The 23,928-nt window shown below is 36.6% G+C and overlaps 1 protein-coding gene across 5 annotated transcripts in view; it reads left to right on the top strand.

Annotated features, from left to right (window-relative positions):
• NETO1 (neuropilin and tolloid like 1) overlaps positions 1-23,928 on the top strand; it is a 78,782-nt gene that overhangs the window by 32,500 nt on the left and 22,354 nt on the right. For 4 of the 5 annotated variants that reach the window (XR_012054064.1, XM_072924467.1, XM_030265910.4 and 1 more), the window contains exons 5-8: positions 1,437-1,478; positions 1,592-1,719; positions 13,083-13,311; positions 23,545-23,658. Coding sequence is in view for 3 of the 5 variants with exons in the window: in XM_072924467.1 (XP_072780568.1) it covers positions 1,437-1,478; positions 1,592-1,719; positions 13,083-13,311; positions 23,545-23,658 (513 nt within the window). In the remaining 2 variants the exon portion in view is untranslated. Of the gene's footprint in view, positions 1-1,436; positions 1,479-1,560; positions 1,720-13,082; positions 13,312-23,544; positions 23,659-23,928 lie in introns of those variants that run through there. The other variant, XR_012054065.1, reaches the window with a different exon arrangement.

Consider the following 23,928-nt stretch of genomic DNA (forward strand, 5'->3'; position numbering starts at 1 on the left):
GCAGATTTCCTTTAAGTGTCTCACTTTCAGAGCTGGATATCAGCATTCCAAGTACATTAGATGAGATATTTCATTACCTTTAATGTTGTTGGTAATCATGTCTATCTACTGAGCTATAAAAATATGTAGCAATTAATACTAATTGCCTACTCAGCTGTATTTGCAGTCCTGTAAGTTCATAAGTATTTACTCATGGTTTGTGTTGTACAACTGTAAAAGACATTTGGTAAGAACAGCAGCCTGGTTGTAGAGGGGTAATTTAAAAAGTGATCTTACAACTCCAGGTTTTGAAGTCACATTTTGACTGTTTAGATTAAAATGGCTGATCTTCCTTATACAGCATTAGACTACTTTGTTATATTATTTGGTTATGATTCTTACTGTTCTTAATTGAATAAGGCTAGAGGGAAAGGGCAGTTTTTGTGGCTTGGTTGTGAGTATAATTTTTTTCATTTGATGCATGTCCTTCTTTCAAAGGAAGACATTTTTTAAATTTTTATTTTTAGTTCTTTCTACACTGACCCAGTTCTGAAACAAAATCAGTTTTATGCATAAATGAGAAAAACAGTGCACAACATTCATTTTAGGTAGAAAAGCAGTGCAAGTGATAGAAATTTCCCAGACAAGACCAGTCTATTCTAAGAACTCACTTCTTGAATTGTTTTAGCCTCCCATATTTCTGGTTTTGGGCAGTATCTTCAACCTGAGCCAAATTTTGTTAAATGATTATTTGTATATGGATGATTGTCTATTGAAGCACAGGTCTAAGACCAAACTAGTTTCATCTTTGTATTGCACCTGATTATAAAGGCATGATACAAGCCCTCTCAGATAGTAAATACAATCCTGTTTATCAGATGGAAAATAGCACATGTACTAGAGTTATTATGTTGTTTGTACAATGGCTGCTAATAGTAGTTCCTATGGTATTTTTTTCCAGTAAGACCAAAAGGATGCTTCTGACAAAGAAAGTGTCTCCTTTTGGTTGTCGTGATGGCAGAGTATTCATAAACACAGAATTAAGTTCAGATTTCTCCAGTTAAGTTGAGTGTTATTCTTCAAAATGCAAAATAAGCAAAAAGATTCTGAATGGATCTGTAAATATATCTTCTTTCACTACGCTGATGTATTAAAATGTCATGTGGTTAGCTATGTGATGTTCTCCCTTGCTAATGTATGCAGAGATATTTTTGTACCCTTCTGAAAGAGAGAGACAGAGAAAAGAAGGATTTCATAACAGAAAAAAATATCTTGGTATGATGTTATCAATCATTTCTGCATTAATAATTATTGTGTTGCCATAGTTTTGAAATAGTTCCCATTTCCAATAAGTATATGTATAATTATATAACTCAAGTGTATTATAAAATTTGAGCATCGTAACATACCATCTTAGATATTGAATGAAACTAATTTTGTCTTTCTCTATTATTAAGATCCAGATTTTAAGGACCTTGGTGTTTTGAAGCCATTGCCAGGTTGGTATGTTGTTTTTGGGTTTTTTTCTAACTTGGAGGCCATTATACTCTGCTGTAGAAAACATTTTTGTTTGCTGTTCAGGTTTCATTTTTTCTGGTGTTTTGTTATTCAGTTTGTGAGTTTGAGATGGGAGGACCTGAAGGAATTGTGGAATCTGTACAAATTGTTAAAGAAGGAAAAGCTTCTGAAACTGAAGCAGTAGACTGTAAATGGTACATCCGAGCACCACCCCGATCCAAGGTCAGTCCTTCATCCACTTGCTGATTTGCCATTTAATTTAAGAAATTGCCTTTTCTAATATATTGTGCATTTCTTAGTACAGTCAGATCTTGTTTAATAACTTTACAGCTTGAACTGTAAACTATTTTTTTCCTTCTGCTGTGGAAGGGTAATTTGTCATCTCAGCCCAAATAACCACCTTTCTTCATAAATGATGATTTGGGCAGTACTAATGTATATTTTGTGCCATAACTAATTTTCTTAAATTCATCTTTAATTTTGCTCATATTTTTAAAGAATCTATGTGTGTTTTAAAGTTGGAAATAATCTTATAATTTAAATTTTCAATATGTTTCAAATACCTAACAGACACAATTAAGGGAGCACTGCTCAGGCTCCCTGAGGTCATCATTTTTTCTCATCTGGGAAGTGTGAAAATGGACCTAAAGTAAATTAACGTTCCTCCATATGAAGCCTTTATTCCTTTGGTTTAGAGACAGAGACAAAAAGAGTATTCTCATTTCTTTTCCTCCACAGTCAGCAAGCCAGGGCTTTGTAAGAAACATGAGAGGGCTGCAATGAATTAAAAAATACTTTTCTTGGATTCCCCTTGATTTTCTCCCTTATCCATAACTTAGCAGTTATGATATGCATTAATTGTTGCTGGCTACACTACCACTTCTCCCCTCTTTGCAATAGGAACAGCTTTATGCCTCCCACCTACTTCCATTCACTGTGTAAAAGACACCCCACAGTATACTTTTTCTAGCTGTCTTTATTGGACAGGAAAGATTTTAGAAAGTAGAATTTATATATGCACTACTCTCTGCTGTCTTTAAACTGATCAAGGCTTTTTTTGTATAACCTCAGTGAGGAGACTGCACTGAATATGTAATTGTTTCATCATCAAAATGACACATGGATAAATGTTGAAGGGTTCTCTTCAGGAAAGGTTTTCAGAAGAGAAAAAGTCATTAGTATCAGCATTTTTCTATTGGGAAAGTATAGGAAAAGAGCTGGCTCACAAAGACTACAGATAAATGATTTCCAGAATATACTTTCATCTTATAACATTTTTTTTTTTTTTTTTACTTTTGGATAAAATTAATATTGATAGAGGTTTTCAATTAAGTAGATGAGCTTCCCATTTTGTTACACTAAGTAGTGAAATGAAATGATTGGACTGATGAATGATTATTCCATGTGTTATAGGCAGTTTATATTCATTCAGCACAAATCCCAGTATCGATATGAACTTCAGATGGAGAGCAGCCCAGCTGATAAGGTTTTGGGGATTCTGGTGGATAAGAGGCTGAACATGCCCAGAAATGTACACATCCAGCCCAGAAAGCCAATTGTGTCCTGGGCTGCATCCAAAGCAGTGTGGCCAGCAGGGCGAGGGAGGAGATTCTGCCCTTCTGCTCTGCTCTGGTGAGACCCCACCTGCAGGGCTGCATCCAGCTCTGGGGTCCCAGGACAGCAAAGACATTGACCTCTTGGAGCGGGTTCAGAGGAGGACCACAAAAAAAGTGAAAGGAATGGAGAACCTCTCCAGAGATTAAAGTTTATTCTGTCCAAAGAAGAGAAGATTTTGGAAAGACCTTATAGCAGCCTTTTAGTACTAAGGGAGAGCCTGTAAGGAAAAAGTGAACAAGCATTTTATCAGTAGTGGCAAGATAAGGTGTTTTAACCTAGAAGAGGAGAGGTTTGGACTAGGTATGAGGAAGACATTTTTACAATGAAGGTTGTGAAACGCTGGATCATGTTGCTCAGAGAGTTGGTTGATGACCATCCCTGGAAACATTCAAGGCCAGATTGGATGGGGCTCTGACCAACTGGATTTAGTTGAAAACATCCTTGCTTACAACAGGGGAGTTGGACCAGTTGGCCTTTATACATTCCTTCAAATTTAAACTATTCTATTTAGGTATTAGTAGAAATGAAAGAGACAAACACAGAGTTGTTATTAGAATCAGCACAGTTAATTAAGACAATAGCATTTCCTTATAGTCTAAATTCAAGTTTATGGTTGATCATATAATGTAATTGTGATATTCTTACTTGGTCTGACTCTGAAGTTCTACATGATTCAAAGCCCTGCTAAAAATCACAATTTTACCTACCTGTAGTATTTATCCATCCTTCAGTTCTAATGTAAAACTCCAAATTAGGTATTTATGTAACTGCAAATACATTGTGTATCAGAAAATTGCCAAACTAGCACTCTTAGTAGAGGGCTAAATTTAAAGTTCATTAATTCTTCCATAAACTTCCATATCTGCATTTAGTTGTGCTGCATTCCAAAAAGCATATCCTAGCTGAAGGGTACCTGGAATGGAGAGCAACAAGAAAGTTTTAGAAAAATGAAGTAATACTGAATGTTATTTGACGTCATCTAGAAGATTTTGTGAAGGATAGTAATACAATACAATAACAGGCTCTTAGAAGGAAGAAGGAATGTTGTGCCTGTGTCTGTAAGATTTCTCAGGGTCCTACACTCTAAAAGAATGTTTCAGATTAAATACAAAGGAAGAAAATTCAAACATCAGGGAGAGCTGATTGGTTCAGCTGGCATTATTAGTGGTCTGAAAGTGCAGGTTAGATAACAACCTGTGAAAAATGAGAGAAACATTAATAATCCTACCTTTAGGCAGAGGGCTGAAGTGGGTCATCTCTTGATGGATCCTGCTGTTCCCATCTTACAGAATTACCTGTGTGGAGAGATTGAGCAATATAAAATTATATAAATCAGTGTTTCCTAATGTGGAGTTGAAAGGTTTCACAAAAAGCAAAAAAGCAAAAAAAAACCAAAAAAAACCCCCAAATAAACAAAGAAAAAAATATATATATTTTTCAAGCCTAGATCAATCTTTGGGGGGTAAGCTCAATTTAGCATTTGAACTTGAGTGTAGTTGTCAAACAGATATATTTATGTACACACAGACAAGTAAATACATGCATAGACACACACACACATACAGTTATGGTTTCATCATACTGGGACAAGTTGAAAAATATGCAGATATTAAGGAAGGAGGAACAAGTGGATAAAATTTTAAGAACTTTGTATGAAGTAAGGTTTATGATAAGATTGTTTATGGATTCACTTCAATTGAACTAGAATCTACTGTCCATTTTTTACAGTCAGCTTCCTTTGTCTCTATCTAACCTTGAATTAATGACATATTCAGTACAGATATTTAATGACATCATTTTTATTTATGTCAGTTTGCACCTATGAAAACAAGCTCTCCTGCAAAGAACAGTGAGAACTCAGCAGACATCTTTAAACCCACATGTTCCTGTACCCTGGGCTGCACAGTTTGTTACTGGGAATTATGCCTAAAAGGCAAGAGTTTCTCAGAGAGAATTTGTGTTGGATTTTTTAATCTTTAGTTTCTTAATTAAACTGTGCCAGAATGTGAGTTGCTTGCAATTTCATTTGGCGTAAGCTCATCCAGTCTAAACTGTCTGCAGAAGCAAGTCCTTCCCTTGGTTTCCAATTCCAGATTCCAGCCAAGTCTGAGCTCAATATATGAGCAATGAGATCAGCCAGGAAGTGTATATTTAAGGTCTCTAAGCTGGAGCTTCAAACTGACAGTCTGGGTCTAATGCTTCTATGCTCAGTATTCTGGAATGGGACAGAGAGCAGAAAATTTGTTGCACACCCTTAAAAGATAGCCATCACTGTTTACCTTATATCACACACACATACACACCCTGACACAGACCCACACACAGAGAAAAATAAATCTGAAATGCATGCCGAACCCAAACATTCTCTAAGTGCAGAAGGCAGTCTGAACACAACTTATATGCAGAGCTAGAGTCTTATATAGTGAAAGTGACTAGTTGTAAAGTCTGTGGTTCTTGTAATCATTCAAAGTCAGTTCCTGCTGAGTAAGACAGCTGTGAGTTTTGAGTGGAGTAATACTGCGGTTCTGCACGTCATGTGGCCACAATTAGTATTCAGAGCAAGAATGGAAAATTAAGAAGAGAGCTGCTGACTGAAAGTGCCAACTCACCCAGAACAAAAAAGTTCTGGAGGAATTTCCTGATATGAAAATACTTCAGTGTAGAAGAATTTCCTTCTTTGGGAACTTCCTTCCCACAAGGATTTTGTATTTAGGACTAGAAAGTAAGAAAATGAATAGAATTATAGTTTTCTTGCTTTCTGTTAACAGTGAAGTATTGGAAGATAATCTCAACAAGTGTTTTTCTATGTTGGATGGGTCAGCATAGTTTGACAAAGCCCCCAGGAAGACAAAGCCATATTTGCGCTCTCTTTGGTGGGTAACTTCCCCAGCAAAGTACCTTTCTGTCGTGCTTGTTCTTTGAGAAGCTCTGTAGAAAAAATAACACAGTAGAACTTGATAGTAAGAGTAATAAAATATTTACAAATATGATATTCTTAACAGTAAGCAGTGCTGTTAAAAACACCATTTATTATCAGACGCTCTCAGGCACCTCAGAAAACAGAATCAAAACAGGAATTAATTTGAATGTAGTCCAGTGGCAATAATCTGTTCTGGAGGAATAAACAATAAGTATATTTAGACTGAACGAATAGTGGGAGTAGCCTCTTTATTTGCACCATGAGAAATAAAATGAAATTACAAGGTAGTTAGGCAAAGTGATATCTAATTCTCTTGGCCATCCTGAACAGGATATTGGACAAAGGTTATAGCTTGCAAGAGACTTAACACAAGAGATTAAGGAAAGCCAAAGTGTCAATTAATTAGTATCTAGATTTGACAAATCGCGGCATCATCCTTAACCCTGAGCTGCCAGGGAGTGGTGGCATCTGTTTCAAGCAGAGCCATTGGGGAGCAGTGTGAAGGGGATACCCAGCACATGGGAGGGGACTGGGATGAGGGAGGCCACAGTGCCAGGACATGACTAATGAGGCTGGGACAGGCCTGGCCTTGGTGGCTGGACTTGCCCAGGCAGTGGGGCTGGCCCAAGCACAAGCTGGCCAGCAGTTTGGCAATGGACAAGTCTGGGGTGGTGAGGAAGGAGGCTGGGAGTGGGGCAGTGGGGCTTAGTGTGATCAAGACACTTGTATGGTTACTGAGGGCTTGCACTGCTACCTGGCACGCTCCGGATCAAATGGAGGGATGACTCTTTGGTGCCAGGTGCCTGCCTTCACAGGATTGCAGTCTGGAGAGAGACTGGGCTGTTGTACGTGCATTTCCTAGATAGTCAGGAGGTGAAAACATGAGGTGAAGAAAATTGCAGAGCTGTGAGTGAGTCTGTTTAAACTGATCTGACTAAACCAAAACATTTTCTGCTCTCCCATGTGAAGTGGAAATTTGTGCTTTTACATGAGATCTGTAAGAAAAACAGTATAATCGATTGGCACTGGCAGACTAAGATACACTAATTTTTGGAGGCTTCTTAATCAGTTGTAGAAGAGAAGCTTTAAGTAGTGCACTGAAAGTTAATAGGAGCCTTTTGAATGGTGATTTTTGAAATGTTGGAGAAAAATAAGATTTGAAGGCTGAATAACCTACCAGCCAGAGATACTTTTGCAAGCTTCCGATGATCTCCTTCTCTGAAGCTCTGAAGCTTACTAACATACAGATAATTTAAATAATATTATGAATTTTTGAAAGTCCAGCATATGTATATATGGTCAGTACAAGATGAATAAATTTTTTAAAACAAGTAGAAAATATTATTTACCTATATTAAACTATTAAAATCCCTTATGTGAAATAATTTTCTGAGATGAAGGTGCAAGACAAGTACATGTTTGGAATCATGTATGTAGAATCTCTGCTATGAAGGCATGTCAATGCACATGCCAGAGTAACACTTTCAAAAACCCCACTTTTAAGTTACCATGAATCTATTTCATTCAGGTATAGAAATATAATGAACATCAACATCCTCAAACCAAATAGCTATCAAGAAATGTAATTTTTAAAAGCTATTAAAGAAAGCAATAAAATTTCTGTCAAAGAGAACAGCAGAATCAGGATTCGATCTCCAGTTTTCAGTGTTAAAAAGCAGAATAGCACCAAGGAGTTGTAAATGTTGCTCACTTGTGAGCATTTTTGGACTATACTAGAAAAAAATAAGGATGACTTGACAGAGTAAGTGTCAACTATTGGATAGTCACAGAAGTTTGAAGAAACAAATAGGACAAAGCAAGGAAATCCAAAGAGCTTCACCTGTCTAGAAAAATGGTTTTCTGATATGTGAGCCTTGGCTGTGAATCACAGTATTTTAGAAGTACCACATAAAATTATTATCTTTGACAGACAGTATTCTCCATGCTCCAGAACAGATGAAAATATGATGTATGGAGCTCTCTGTTTGCACAACATGGTCTCAGACTAGTAAGAGAGGGACCAAAAATGTAGAATAATCCCCCAAAATAACAAACAAAAATCCAAACAGATCATGTATTGTTAACACTTTTGCATTGAAGTAATGTTGACTGAAAAGAAAAAATTAGCATCCAAGTAAGAGGATAGACCATTTCAGATGACAAATTCCAGACTCATTGGTAATATGCTTTTTAGGCTGGTGTACTTGGTGTCTGGTTGCCTTGAAGGAGTTTAATTAGTGCTGCACAATCTGCTTTAAAAAAATTGTGTTTCCCAGGCCTAAATACTGGAGGTATCATCTTGAAAGCACTTTGTTAATCACACAGAGCTGAAAAAGATGTAGAATATAAAGCAGGAGCTGTAACTGATCACTGAACAATGGGACAATTTAACCCAGTCCTGTGCTTACAAGTGAATTGACAGAAACCAGAAGCAGAATATGTAAAATCTGTACATTATGCTTGGATGAAGAGGAAGTTTTTAATCCTATGTCTAAATTACTTTTGGCAGCTGAACAATGGCTTTTTGTTTGGTTTGGTCTGGTTTAAGGCGACTGAGTGTCTGTGCAGATATATTAAGTCTGATATGCTGGGATGTGGTTTGAAGCTTTTCCTGACTGGCCTGATCAATCATGTTGTCATCCGTAACCTTCAGTGATTGATTAAAAAGCAGAACTCATCAGCAGTGATTCACTATGAGGAGATTATAATCTGACTATTTTACTGGGGTGATATATTATTTGTAGTTTATAATAATTTTGAGGTTTTTTTTTTCCTGGTATGTTCAGTCAGAGATTTTTTGTTTTCAAATTTAAATGAAAATAAATAGTAAAACTTTCCCATAATTTCCTTTTTTGATTATTATTTATGTGTCATACAAAACTTACAAGTGACAAGAGAATTATTTATAATATTATGTGACTGAGTGTAAATTACATGTGCCACAGTTGCAGTGAGGCTTTATCAGTTTTGTTGCTAATGACATTGACATTTGCAGTGACATCTCAAAACTTAGTTAATCTAATACTTGAACAGCCCCCTCTCCTAAGTAATGTGGAGTTGATGACTTGACAAAAGTGTCTTATTAATACTTTGCCAAAAAATGTGAAAGAAGAAGATATGGCAGTTATGCTTCTTCTTTCAAATAAGATGTTCTCTTCAGCAAGAATGCCTCGATTATGATAATATAATGTGTCAGTATCTATGGAAAAGTTCATTCCAATAGTCCCTATTGGCATCAATGAAAAAATGCTTAATGAAGGCAGATGGTGGTGTTTGAGTATGTGACCTCCGCTTTAGTTCGTTTTCTTTCAGGGGAACAAAGTTTCTTATCCACTGATGATAGAAGTAATGGCTAAGATCTCTGTAAATTAAATACCCAGTAATACTGATAATTTTTCTCTCACTTTCTGATGCATTTGTTTTAGTGACATCCACATACCAGCAAAAGTAATGAGACGATTGCCACTGATTTAAAAAAGCTATGTATAGGGAACATTTTGCATTAAATAAGAGTTTGTCATATAATCAGTTTTATTCTTTCCCTGGGGAACTCAATTTATTATTAGTCATTTTCTTCTGTCAGTGTGGGTCTTACAGCCAATGACAGGAACAATGGCAAATATATAGCAGTGAAGCCATACAAGTTGGCAGAGACGTGCAGATGCAGTTAAATTATTCCAGCTCTTTAAAATAAAATCTAATCCAATATCAGGTTGTCAGTTTGTGTAATCAGTTTCCCATTTTTAAAAATGCACTGCAGTCTTAAGCCAAAGGTATGATTCAAATAAATAGATTGAAATATACCCATTGATTTCAGCGAGTGTTGTACCAAGTCTTCAATATTTTATATAAAGTTTTGGGAGTAGTCATCTCCAAAGACAATTATGAGAAAGGAGCTTCAACTCACCTCAGAATATCAGTAACTTATTTTCTTTAATTTATGAGACTTCATGGCATTGGAGAAAGTGACATCTTTCTTCTACAGGATAGACATAGATTTCTAAGTCAAATATTTCTTCCTAGTGGTTCCATGACCTATCAGGTTTATATATGTTATGGTGTCGGCTGAATTTCTCACACAGAGGAATGAACAGGTATGACTGACAGCAGAATGTAGTCTTAGGAAAAACTGAAGACTTTGGCCTCTTCACTGGAAGACTCAAAACAAAATGCCGAGTTAATATTCTCTTGATTCCCTTTCAGTATTTATGACTGCTACTCTGAGAAATATTTTACTATTTTATAAGGCTGGTGTGCCTCCAGAAACTAAAGAATGTCAAATGATAAGCCCATAGAAATAAGATTTTGCCTGTACTGCTATATGAACAGTGTTTTTGAACAGGTCAGGAATAATTGATGAATGCTGAAAATTGCTGGGAGAGCTGATATTTTGTAACCACAGTGAGGATTAGCAGACATTTCTTGTAAGACTGAAAACTCATTAAAAATACATCTCCATACTGAAATGGGATGCCCTTTAAAAGAAATACATATGCTTATATGTATGCACATGCAATTGTACATATAAATGCATATCTAAAAGGCAGCAGGATAGAAATAGAGAACATGTGAACAAGTGTGCAAGGCCTTTTACCAGTAGGTATAGTTTTATGATTGTTCTGCCATCATATGAGCTTTTCTGAAAAGGAGAAGAGACAAAAATGTGATGTGGTACATTGCAGTATAACTTTGTGGTCTATCACACACACACACACACACACACACACATAGATATATATATATATATATGCATATGTATGCATACATATGTATATAGCAAATAAATATAAATTGTGTACATATGATAAACATATACAGACAGTAAAAGTAATGATGTTAACAAGCATGTTGCAAGCCCTCTGTTCTCTGTGAACCACCTATCTGACACATTTCTCTTCCTGGGAAACACTCACATGTATGCAATATTGGGTATAATCACCTGCAGGAAAATTTCGTTGCATTGCCTGTGACAAGGCTATGGGACACCTATCTGAAGCAGACTTCTTCAGTTATCTGAGAAAAGAAAGCAAGGGACACACTTAATTCCCGAAGTTATGCAGAGATGTACTCTGGGTTGCCTCAGCATTTCCCAGGAGAGGCTGGGTGCCAGGGTTGCACAGTGACTGTTCCACCCTTCCTTGAGAAAGAGGATCTGGTGTCTGGGACACAGAAGCAGCTCTCTGGTGTGTCCCAAATGTGACCAGTTGCTGGGTGTTTGTATCATGGCTCTGCCTCTTCCCATACCTCCCTCCCCCATGTGGGATCTCCCCACATGGGATCTTTCTCTGTCAGCACAGCAGTGTGTATCGTTACACCATTTTACTGAACAAACAGTAAATGAAGGGAGAAACTATAAAAACTATACTTTGATATAAAATATTGCAATCCCAATATGTCTTTGTATATTTCTGATAGTTGTTCCCATTTGTAGAGACCAATACAAGCAGATTCTTTAATTTATACTATGCAAACTCCAGGATACATGGTGAAAGTAAGGTACAATTTAACTGCACTTTAATTGAAATATATTCCTCTTAACTCTTCTGAAAAATGGAAATTATGGAATATGAGTAAAAGTCACCGTAAGAATAGCGGGTTAGAAAGAAAACACGCCTTTTGTATACCTAATTTCATTTGCTAGTAAAAGTTTTTTACAAATATTCTTTTCAGAGGGACACATGCGAAGTATAACAAGGAATGAAAATATGCAATAATATAATATCTAAAAAGGCACATTAAAAATCTGAACTATCATTAAACTGTAGCAGACTTCTTGAGAGCACATAATTCTTAAATGATAAGAGTTTTAATATATTAATGTGGTGAAATTATGAGGCTTATTGTTACTATGATATGCATTGGTTGTGTACTTTTTGCAAAAGCTTAAGAGGAGCTTAAGAAACATTTGTTCTGTGCATATAAAAATACCTTAAGTCCATAAAATTTCTTTCAAATAAGTATATTTTATGTCTAATACAGTGAGATTTCTATTTTTAGTAATTTTTTTCAAGTGAAGATAAATACAACTCTATGTTGTGTATGCTTGCTGCCTTTTTATATAATTTCTGCCCTAATTCACCTTTATATATCATTCTGAAATCTCAGGAGCACCCTTGGCAGTTTGATTATGTATCATGTAGCTGTTTAAAATAGTACTTGCCTTCTCTGCGAATGGAATATTTGAGTTTGCTTTTATAATCAATTACTTTTTAAATTTGTGGTTTTCCCTAAACTTTAATATCAAGTAATATATCAATATCACTTTCCCTACACTTGTATCAAATAATAGTCTTTTATCCTCACCCCTGCTTCTTTTTAGGAAGATTTAAAAAGTTCTTTGCAAAGGGCAATATATCTATTACATTATGAGACAATTTAGCTTGTATGCAAGAGACATAGGTTTATAGGAGTTTACACAAAACATGCTTGATTTCAAGCCAGTTAAATTATGAAAATGTATACCATAATGCTTTGTTTAGAAGAGCTGAGATGGTGGCCAGATCCTTGAGGAAACATAAAAAGATTATTGATGGAGTTCTGCCTGGCTCTCAGATTCTCACTTCCTGAATCAGTGTAGCAGAAACATATAAGATGACACATTGACTCTAGGGAGAGAGCAACCATGATTTGCCTTATTATTTCACATGTCAGTCATGTAATAGAGCAATATTGTGCCAAGCAGTAAAAGAAGAAATTTCTAGCTTATCTGTCCTCCAGCTTGAAGAACCATTGCACATTTTTATGAAATAAAAAGTATGTATTTGCAAATTAGGACTTTATTATGGGTAAGAACAAAGAAATATCTAGATCTTCTGAGACATTCTACTTGGATGCAGGACAAAATACCAAGTATTAGAAACAGTGCTCAGTTTGCATATTAATGGCCTTCCAAGGAAGTACCCTAAGGATCATGAGATCCAGAAAAATTATTTTGATGGAATTGTTGTGTACTCTTTCTTCTGCAATGTAGAGCAAAGTTGCTTAATGTTTTTTTCAGTCATTCTCAAATGTCTGTACATGTTGCCCTTGTTTTTTGGTTGATTTATAGATCTATTTGCGATTTTTGGACTACGAGATGCAGAATTCCAATGAATGCAAAAGGAATTTTGTAGCAGTCTATGATGGAAGCAGCTCGGTGGAGGATTTGAAGGCGAAGTTTTGCAGCACAGTTGCTAATGATGTGATGCTGAGGACAGGTCTGGGTGTAATCCGCATGTGGGCAGATGAAGGCAGTCGAAACAGCCGATTCCAGATGCTCTTCACATCTTTCCAAGAACGTAAGACCTAATCAATGCACCTGCCTTTCAGTTTGTTAATTGTTAAATGATACAAGTCCCAAAACCTGTTAATATTTTCTTTATGCAGAGCAGACACTGAAATATGTTGCCAAACAAGCTATGTAAATATTCAAAACAGTTTTTATTACAAGCATTTGTAGTGAGCAATAATTTGTAATGCAGTAGACAGACTACAAGATGTAAAACCAGCAAAACAGGTACAAGTGGTCATGACCTGTCCAGTCATATAACTGTGACTTTTGTCTGATCCCCAAACTACATGAAAGTTTTTCCTTACACAACATGGAAAATGACACAGCCCTGAAAGTTTTTATCAAGTCAGATAATTTTCTATGAATTTGATATTTTAGATCTCATTATTATATGCATTTGAAGAATACCTTATGATTATTTTAGCACACATAGTGAGTGTGTGCGTATAGCAGTGAACATGTGTGTCAGATATTGTTTAGCAAAGAGTTTAGGGTTTTTTGTAGCAACAACAAAAGTTTTCTAAAAGCCTTTCATATTTTGATTAATAGTCTCTTTATGTGCCTTACTTGTGTTTTTATTTTTATATGAAATGTGGATTAAAATAATAGGCAATATAACCTGTAAAAGAAACAAAATGTAGCTCTAGCTAGTTTAAGAAAATAAATAATCAAACAAATCACAAAAATCTCTCAACAAAACCCAATAGTTCCATTAATTGAAAACTATTGACCCAGATAACCTTTTGAAAGTCCTGTGAAAGATATCAATTTGTTTCCTTTGATAGGAATAATACTTATTTGGCCTCTTTAGAAAGGAGCATTTATTTTCACATGCTGGTTTGTGTTAATTTTTAATGTGTTTTTGGTTCGTGCATTGTGTGTCTGACAGAAAGAAAGATTTCTTTGCAGCTGTCAGAGGTTGGAATGAAGGCTCAACCCTCCAAATACATTCTTCATCTATATTCTGTGTGTGTGTACCCTGCAATGAAGCAACGAGTCTCTGTTGAGAACAGTCTCCATAATTCCTGATTAAAAAACTTCTGGCATTTTACATGCCTGAAACTGCATGCACCCTTGTACTCTCACACTTGCAGCCTTAGGGTGGATTATATTTATCTTGCCTGCAAATCAGGCTGGGGTCTAAAAGACACTGAGAACCCTGGGTTGAGATGATACTGCCCTTTTCTCATTTCTGCAACTGGAAATGTCTTGAATATTCAAGATCTGATTCATTTTTTTCACAAGGCATCTTGATCTGTTACCTTAGAAACAACTGCATAGACACTGGAGGTTCACAGCATATAAAGAGTGAAGCACTATGATGACTAACTTGAAACTAAGGTTTGAATAAGCGTATGTTTGCAAAACTCCCATATTTTAAAGGATAATAAGGAAAAATGTGGGTTTTTTTTCTCTTACAGTATTCCTAATATATTTATCTGACATGCTACATCTTATGAGCTACTCCTTTCTTGTAAGCAGATGATAGTTTATACTGAATAGTATTCTGACTGAGAAATTCAAAATACAAACATAATATGCTTTCTGTGAATTTGCTCTGAAGAGTTATTGCTCACTAAAGGCTGAAAATTTATTAAAGGCATTTAGCCTTTAATACTTTGAAATATGTCTACATAGCCTTCTCATAAATAGTAGAAGAAACTGCATCTGTGATTTTAATGCTGGGAATCAACTTTAAAGATTTAAAGGTGATGCAGATGGTATTTTCTGTGTCTCGTCAGTTGTCCCTAAGTGCTGCCCTATGCCACACACTGGTGCTGGCTGTCAGGAGCTGGCTAGAACAGATGTCAGTGAGACACACTCTGAGACACAGCTCATGGCATGTAAACTGCAGCGTCTTTCAGCAGCATGTGGGAATAATTAGATCATCTGCATGGAAGAGATGGAATGTCAGACCTCATTCAGGGAGATGTGCATCAGGGAACAGACACCTGTGTGTCTATTCAGGGACAAAGAGAGGAAAAAATTCCATTTTGTTCATATAGAACTGAGAAAGGAAAAAGAAGATTACATTTATGTTGCAGTACTGTGCGCGGGAAAGAGTGACAAGGTAGTATTCCTGTATTTTCTGTTCCTGTGGGAATGAACTAAACCACCTACCATGGGAGGAGGTGTTGTGATCTGTTGCTCCTCAAGTTCCTCTCCTTAGTGTGGAGTTAGGCTGTTGAGACTGTGAGTTTTCCCTTACACAAGGTTCTGTGTACTGAAAGTGTTATCTTGTGGAAACAAGCTACTAAGCCATTGTTTTCTTTCAGTCTAAGTCTATTCAGTGTTTATTCCAGTTACAGAGTCATTTCCTGGGGACTTGACATTTGTGTAAAACAGAGAAATCTTAAAGCGATTTCTTCTATGATTATTTTCATATGTTTTGATCAGTGTGTTCCAAATCCATTTTAAGTATGTATGCATTTTTTTGGTTGGTATCTAAAAAGTGGTCTTACAAGTTTCCAAACCTCTCACAGTGATGCTTTCAGAGCAGCAGTGCTATAAATACGTCTTAAGGAAAGGCATACAATGCATGAGGTTGTTAAATTTCCTGCACCAGAAAATCAGGAATGATCATCATCATCAAAATAGTAGTTGAGCTCAAAGTAACACTTAATAACTGATTAATTCTTAATAGGTGATAATTTATAGTGATGCTCTGATATTTCATTGTCAGCGTTATTAAATATTCCAACTGTCATTGTGAGGTTTTATTCCTTATATTCTTACCTTTTTATCTTTAAGATATCTTCTAAGCATGTTCATATTTTTGTGCATGGGAGTCGCTGTTACACTAGATTTTAAATATCCAATAAATTAAGAATCAGTAAAATAATATAAGAATCAGTAAAAGGTAAACAAAAATCTTGTATAATCAGAAGGTGTCTGTTCATCTGATAAGACTTGAAAAATGAGTCTTTGTTTTCTCACCCACTGACTAAATGTTCATTTCATTTTCTATGATTGAAGAGTGATCTCCAGCCTGATTAATGACAGACATGCTACACCTACAGCTTCTTCAAAGAGCTGCTCCTCAGCAGACACACCTACGCTTTAGCCTAAAAGCAGATTTGTAGAACCAGGGCATATGGCATAAGAGAAAAACCCTCTGTATGCACAGACAAGATGTTCACTTTCTCACATCTGACTGCCCTTTGGTAGCACAGCTTCCTTCTGAGACCATAGCCCTGCACCAGAAACCCCAGACCAGAAAAACTTCATTCCTTCTCTTATTGTCCCTTTGAGCTTGAAGTCTGTTTTCAGAGCCCTGTCACACTCAACTTTCCTAATGGAGAATAAGTTCTATCATTCTTATTTTATTTTTATGAACAAAAGTCATATTTGGACAGAAATCTAAGGCCATGCTTAGAAGAGTAGTGTGCAGTTTGATCAAGCAATGGCATTCAAATCCTTGTTTACAGGATGACCCAGCATGAGCAGTTCCTTAATGGGGAAGAGGGTCTGCAGGTGTGCAGTCCTAGGGACTGTATCTTTGTGGCAAACCTAAGGGAATTACTGAAAAAGGCAACAGCAAGCTGTTTAGTGCAACCTGTGAAGAGGTAGTTTCTCTTTGCAAGGACTTAGGCATGTAAACAGATTGCAGCTTTGCTGGTTTTGCTGTCTGCTTCCACACTAATATTTTAAAAAGAAACTGTTGGGATTGCCTCCTTACTGGCGAGCACTCATCCGTGATTTTCTTCCCTTCTGTGCTATTTGGAGCTATCTCTGGTGAAAAACCCTCACTGGCTAAGCACCCCAGTGACTCTCTGATCCTGAACAAAATAATTGTTTGTGGTGCCCAGAGTATATTAAAAGAACACAGGCTGGAGGTCTGAGCACAGGCTCCTGACCTGCCATTGTCTGGTCAGTTTGTATATCAAAAAAACCCTGAACAAAAAACCATGAAAACACATGTAGGTGTTTTTGAAAGACTAGATTATTGATCTGTATGTGGTATTAACTCTCCATAAAAGTTACATATGTCTTGCACAGAGCTGTCTGAAGGTGATTGTGAAGCTGTCTGAAGAGCATAAGTATTAAGCCATCTCATTTTTGAGTTTCTAATAGCTGCATTTTAATGAGCCTTTTTTTTCATTAGTGGCAAATCATATACTTGTAGTTCACAGTACTATAAAAATCCTAATAATTTTATAATTTTAATAAAGCAAGTGAAACTGTCTCTCAATAAATATTTTTCCTTGAAGAGACTGATAGAAAACTTCTTCCTTCCAATGATAATTCAAGGAACATCTGAAGAATTTAAATTTTCCTTCTCGTGTGGAGGAAAGAAAGTCTTATTCTTAATTAAAGAGCAATGGGAAAATCCAAGTGATCTGTACTCAAAGAATTCGTGTAATGCAGAGCATGATGCAATGAGCTATCTTGAGTAGAGGAGGAGTAGGTGTGAAATTTCTAACAACTTCAGTGTAAAATGTTTCTCACATCTAACCATTGTTAAGATTTCAGAGTTTTTCCATTCACCCTTAGGAGGAAGGAAGACCTTTCAAAAATGTTATGACAAGAAAGGAAGGGGAGAAAGGAGGGAGAGAGATATGCCTAAAAATAACAAGTAGGGTAGGACATTTGTCTAAGATTATCCCATCCTGGCCTGAAATCCCTGCCTTGAAACAGGCTCAAAGGGTAAATCCACACAGTTCAATGAAGTACAGCATAGACACCCAAGCTGGCTTGCTCAGTCAGTTCTCACCCTGGAAGAAAAGGAGTTGCACTAACTGTGGATGGTGCTGAGAAACAGTGAGAAATACACTGGAAAAAGCACTGCACTGAAGTGGAACAGCCAGGCTGCACACCAGTTCCATAACAGATCTGCTTTTAGCTCCATCTTGCAAAAATATTTTGGCCTGCCCATGACTGCAATATCCAGAGTATCCTGCAATGCCCAGCAAAATGATGCTTAATGCATAGAGATTTTATTACAGAGACAGAAGCATTTTATTACTTATGAAATAGCATCACAATGGTATAATAATTATTAATAACATGGAATATTTTATTTCTATACTGCTTTACAAATTCTGTAATTTTATAGGATAAATTGGAATGCCCTTACTTGTGACTATTTATTTTATTGTCTGAGTGAAGCCAGTATAACTTTTGTAAAATATCAATTACAACTGCTTTTATTTCCTGTTGCTTTATCAGGATGACATATGGATGAACTATTAACACAGTTTCTGTTTCTCTGCCTTAGGGATATTCAGGATTAAAATATTAATTTTTTGTTAATAAATTAAAAAGTGTAGATTATGGGAACATGCATTTCTAAACCATTCTTATAATAAGAAAACACAGGCAACTACATTGGTTCAGTTTCTAAGAATTTTGAAAGCAATAACCTTCAAATACCAAACAGAAGCTTTTTTGCATACTGTGGTGGAAATCTTCTGGAAATATGAATAATATAACAATCTCCTAGTTTGTACTAGAAACAGAATATATTTACATTCTTGATAACAGAGAGTTGTTGTTATTATTATAGCTGGATTTTTAAAACATAGGTTTCCTATGTCTGAAAAAGACTCTGGGATATCATGTCCATTCCTGTTGATGTTCTTCCTTATATATCTTCTAGGATAAGAGCACCATCTTGTGTTCAGTGTAAATAGCTGTTGCAAAGCAGGAGATGTTGCATTATAATGAATTCAAGAGCTATACAATTTGTTTGTATATTAAGATACAAGGTGTTCTTACACATAGCATTCACAGCCATAAAAAGAAAATATTATCATTAAAAATAATGCAGAATGAAAATGTTTGGTATTTTTAATATTGTATATATGATTTTATAAAAACTATTATTTTATATAAAATTCTTCACTCCCTCCTAGTGATTGTTTGGATGCATTGACAAGAGCCTGCTCAAAACCATCCGAGCTTTCTCATTCTCTCCTCTCACCTCCAATATCTCAAGCGTTTAAAGGCTTTCATGGCCTCTTGCTGGGGTCACTGCCGACATCTGTGTCCCCTGTGTGCTGAGGGGCCCAGAACCTGAACAACACTGCAGATGTGGTCTCTCCAGTGCTAAATAGAGGGGAAGCATCATACCCCTCAGCGTGCTGACAATTCTGCTTTTAATGCAGCCCAGGACAGTGATGGCCTTCTTGGCCACAAGGGCGCATTGCTGGCTCAAGGTGATTTTTAAAGTGACCTTATTGCATACCAGAACATTTTCTGCAAGCTTGCTTTTTAGTCAGTCAGTCCTTAACACATACCAGTGCATGAAATTCCTCCCAAGGCACAGGACTTTGCATTTCCTTTTGTTGATCTGCTTGAAGGTCCTGTTTGCCCAGCAGCCCTTGAGGCATGAAGCAGCAGGACTTTTCAGAGATAGTCAAGAGTGGCTTCACAATGATGTGACTCACCTACGGGGGCCATCACATTAGGACCCAGGAGTTCATCTCTGTCCAGTTGATTAAATATTCCCTAACCTCAGCCCCTTCCACTTAGAGAAGTCATATTTCTGCTGGGATCATGGCTCCCTACTGCCACCACTCATATACATCCTTTCTATATTTCAGCTTAGTCAGGAGCTCATTGTCCATCCATGCGGAATAACTGATACCGTCTCTTGATTTTTGGCCAGTCCAGATAGACAACTGCTGAGCTTGGAGGAGGTGATCTTACAGAATCAACCAACTCTCCTTGAACTTGTATTTTTCCAGGACCGCCTCCCATGGCATTTGTCCACGCAGACCCCTCAACAGTGAACTTTTGCTTTTCTGAGGCCCAGAATTATGATTGTGCTTTTTGGTTTATTTCTTCTTTGCAGCATCCCAAACTCCATCATCTCATGCTTCTGACATTCACCTTCCCAACTGACTCATGTTTGCAAAAGTATGAGGAACAGTAGAACTACCCTCACCAACTCCGTGATTACCGGTGTCAGGAAGTTATAAACACACTCTGGAAACTTCCTGGCTTGCTTGTACGCTGGTGTGTTGCCCTCCACAGATATCATGTGGTTCAAATCCCCAGGAGGACCAGGGCCTGTGATTGTGAGGTTACTTCCAACTACGTGAAGAAGATTTCATTATCTGCTTGTTCCTCATCAAGTAGTCCAGACACAAAGTACAATATTAGTACCTTTCCACTGGGCTTTCCACTAATCATGACCAAAAAGTCACTTGACTCCTCACCTGGGTGAGCTCTCTGCATGCCTGGTCTTCTCTCATAAAAAGGGCATTTCTATAGTGATGGGGTAGACCATGGAGTGATAGAGTACAGCTTCTGGTGTGTGGAGAGGTTTGTGCTGCTTTATCTAGCTGAAGTTAATGATAGCAGTACTTTCCTTTTGTGAAAACATCCACAAGCTTGCTGTCACATATTGCTTGATTCCACTGTCATCTTGGGTTCTGTAACAGGTTTAGGACTGCATCAGGACCAGATCCATCTTGCTGTGAAAGAATCTGGTTTACCATCAGTTCATTTATCTTTTTTATATTACTAGAATGTCCTTGATGTAGCATCCCAAGACTCCTTTGCTGAGCCTTTTTTTGGGCAAGAAATCAAATTCCCTCAATGTACAACAGGACTGACAAGCTTTCAACTTCCCTTTCTGTTTTCATCCATTCCAAAAAAGTACCTTAATTAGAGTAGGGGAAATATATTGACTTCTTGTCCAGTTTAATCACTCCATATTCATGGGACCACAGAGAGGACTTGGCTATTTAAATTTTACAAACATGAACAAGAGGGGTTTGTCATTAATTTTCTGAATCTTACATTTGGGTTTATCTCATGCTAAGTTTGCTGTACTCGTTCTGAAATTGCTTTGCTTCACTATTCATCTTGTTTTGACATTTATTCACATACCATTTCTTCCCCGTCCACCATTCAATAGCACAATTTAAGAAAACTTAAATTTTCATTCTTTTTTCCTCTTTTCTATTGCTTTTGGTTTCCAGATGTCCTGCATTTCTGCATAATTATTCATTCTTCTTAAACCTGAAAAAAGGTCTTTTTTATTGTGCTTTATTTTCTTTCATCTATGGAACATTTCCTAATATTTTTTATTTTATAGAAAATCTCGCTATTTCTTTTAGTGCAGAATGAAATAACCAATTGACATTGTTTTTTCCTGTAGACTTCACTTCCTTGCTTTCTTCCTTTAGTTCTCCTTTTCTACCTATAGCCACTATACTTCTGAATTCAGACAGCACTCTGTTCTTCTGACTTCATTTCTAAGATCCATCATGCCACTGAATGTTTTTTGGTGTTTTGATCAGGGTTGTTTTGTTTTGTTTTGTTTGTTTGTTTGCTTTTTCTTTGTGGCTTTAATCATATAACCTATTGTAATCCTGCAAATGTTTGTTTGTTTTTGTTTTAATATTTCCCTGTTGTTCCTGTATCACTCCTTGAAGTTTCTCTGTTTGATAATTGGGTCGTTTTTTTTGAATTTTGAATTGGTGCCTCTTCAGATCTTAGGTTTCTCACTTCTTTTTGCTCAGAGTAGGCAGTGAGACTATTTCTGCATGGAAAACATCCCAAAAGATCCTCACCTTGCCTGGAAACAGGGATTGCAGCTAGAGTGTGAAAGGATGATTATGCCTCTGATGTGTTATCTACATTATGTGTCACATCATGATGCGGCACAGCATCCTCCAGACTCAGCCTTCATCGTCCCCAAATGACAGCAACAGATAGATAAGGACTGTCCTGAAACATTCTCCCTTTCTAATAGCCACATGCGCTCTTCTGGTCTGTCCAGCACAAAGTAGAATCCTTTCTGTAACAAACTTAAGATGTGACCAGGCTCCCTGCACCTCAGGAGATGGTATACCAGATTTAAAAACAAAAATTGAACAGTCAACAGGCTGGTTGATGTCTTCTGGCTAAGAGATACAGTATATGTACAGTGTTATATCCAAAGGAGTGGTTGCATATTTGGGGTGTGCTTTTTGATTTTGATGGCATTTACTCTTTGCTTAACACACCATAACTGCCCCAAATAAGCCAGTTATGGATAGCTTAACTTAAACACTTATTGGTAAGTGGATTTATTGGCGTGATCTATTGAGTCATTAAGTTGTACAATACAAATCCTTTGTATTGTCCTTCGTTTGCAAACCACTAAACCATTCTTTCTGCTATGCATTTATGTTGTCATAGGAACTGCTTCTAAAATTGCAGAGGAGAACAATTTCCATGAAGAATCAAACTCGAAGTACCAGTAATATGAACATCATAACTGCTTTCTGATTAGCTAGGGGTCTAAGTTTACTATTTATTTTTCCCTTAAAAATAAATATATTAACACTTTTGGGTTGCTTGAACTAAATATACATAAGAAGTTCATTTTTGACAATTTAACACTGACAAAGTTTGTAGCTCTTCTAAGTTATGGAAGTCTTTTTTGTTTAAAGAAGAGATATGAGGAGTAATTTATCTCTACTATATAATGCACATTTGGATCAATAGCTTCACAACCCCAACACAATAATGATCTCCCAATACTTCTGTAAACACCACAGTTTAGCAGCATCTTCAGTACCTTCCAAAAGCTTTCAGGCAGTTTCTTCACAGTAATAGTACATGGCCATCAGTAAAAACATTTTCCTGCAGCTTTAATCTGCATGATTCTTCTAGGTCATGGGCTTCAGGGACACTGAAGACTGTTGTGCTTCTTTATCTTCATACTTGCGATCAAAAGGATGCTTTTTAAATGTAGCCTTTTTTATGACTAAAAGAATTTTAGAATAATTTTACTTTCTCTGTGTATAAAGGGTCAGACACCGTTGACATGTACCATCAAGTACACATCTTCTTTGAGTCACGCAAGTTTTCTTATAAAATTGAGGTTTCAGCAAAAACTTTAAAAGATGTTTTCTGTCACTCATTGTATCAGTCTGGGATACAGTTAACTCTTTTTGTAGCAGCCTATAGGGTGATATATTTTGGATCTGTGGTTAAACTGTTGATAGCACATTGGTAATTCCCAACAGTGTTTGGAATCCAACACACTACATCCAGCAGAGTCATACTAGGGGAAGGTTCAGTCATTTTAGATGAAACTGGGAACGTCTTGCCACAGAATAATGAACAGTCTGTGACTTGCGTGCTCTCCATGCTGCATGTCAAATATTTAATATGCCCAAGGAACACGTTGTATAGCTTTGTCCTGTTATAGAATACATGTCCACTCCTAGATGTGTTTGTAGAGGAGAGTTAAATGAGTTGCTAATTTAATATCATTTATCATTTCTCTCATTTTTAGCCCCTTGTGAAGCCAACACATTTTTTTGCCACAGTAATATGTGTATAAATAATACACTTGTCTGCAATGGACTCCAGAACTGTGTGTATCCCTGGGATGAAAACCACTGCAAAGGTAACACGTAGAATTGAAAAAAATTGTCATTTGCACTGTATGAGATACAGCATATAATACTAATACTCAGTTTCTTGCTTAGTATGTGCCAAATAGGTGAAAACTCAGGAAGAGTTTAAAAGAGAGAGCATGCATTAAAGAACAGAGAAAACGAAGGAAAGTAAAAAAATGCCAGTGGATTTTAGTTTCAGTGTTTTCATTTTTTTGCTCTGATGTTGCATTTGTTGTGTCCTGCTGTCTGTTGATGCACTTCTGGAAGGCTTTCTGATA

This window comes from Taeniopygia guttata, chromosome 2 (assembly GCF_048771995.1).
Source record: "Taeniopygia guttata chromosome 2, bTaeGut7.mat, whole genome shotgun sequence".
NCBI lineage: Eukaryota > Metazoa > Chordata > Aves > Passeriformes > Estrildidae > Taeniopygia > Taeniopygia guttata.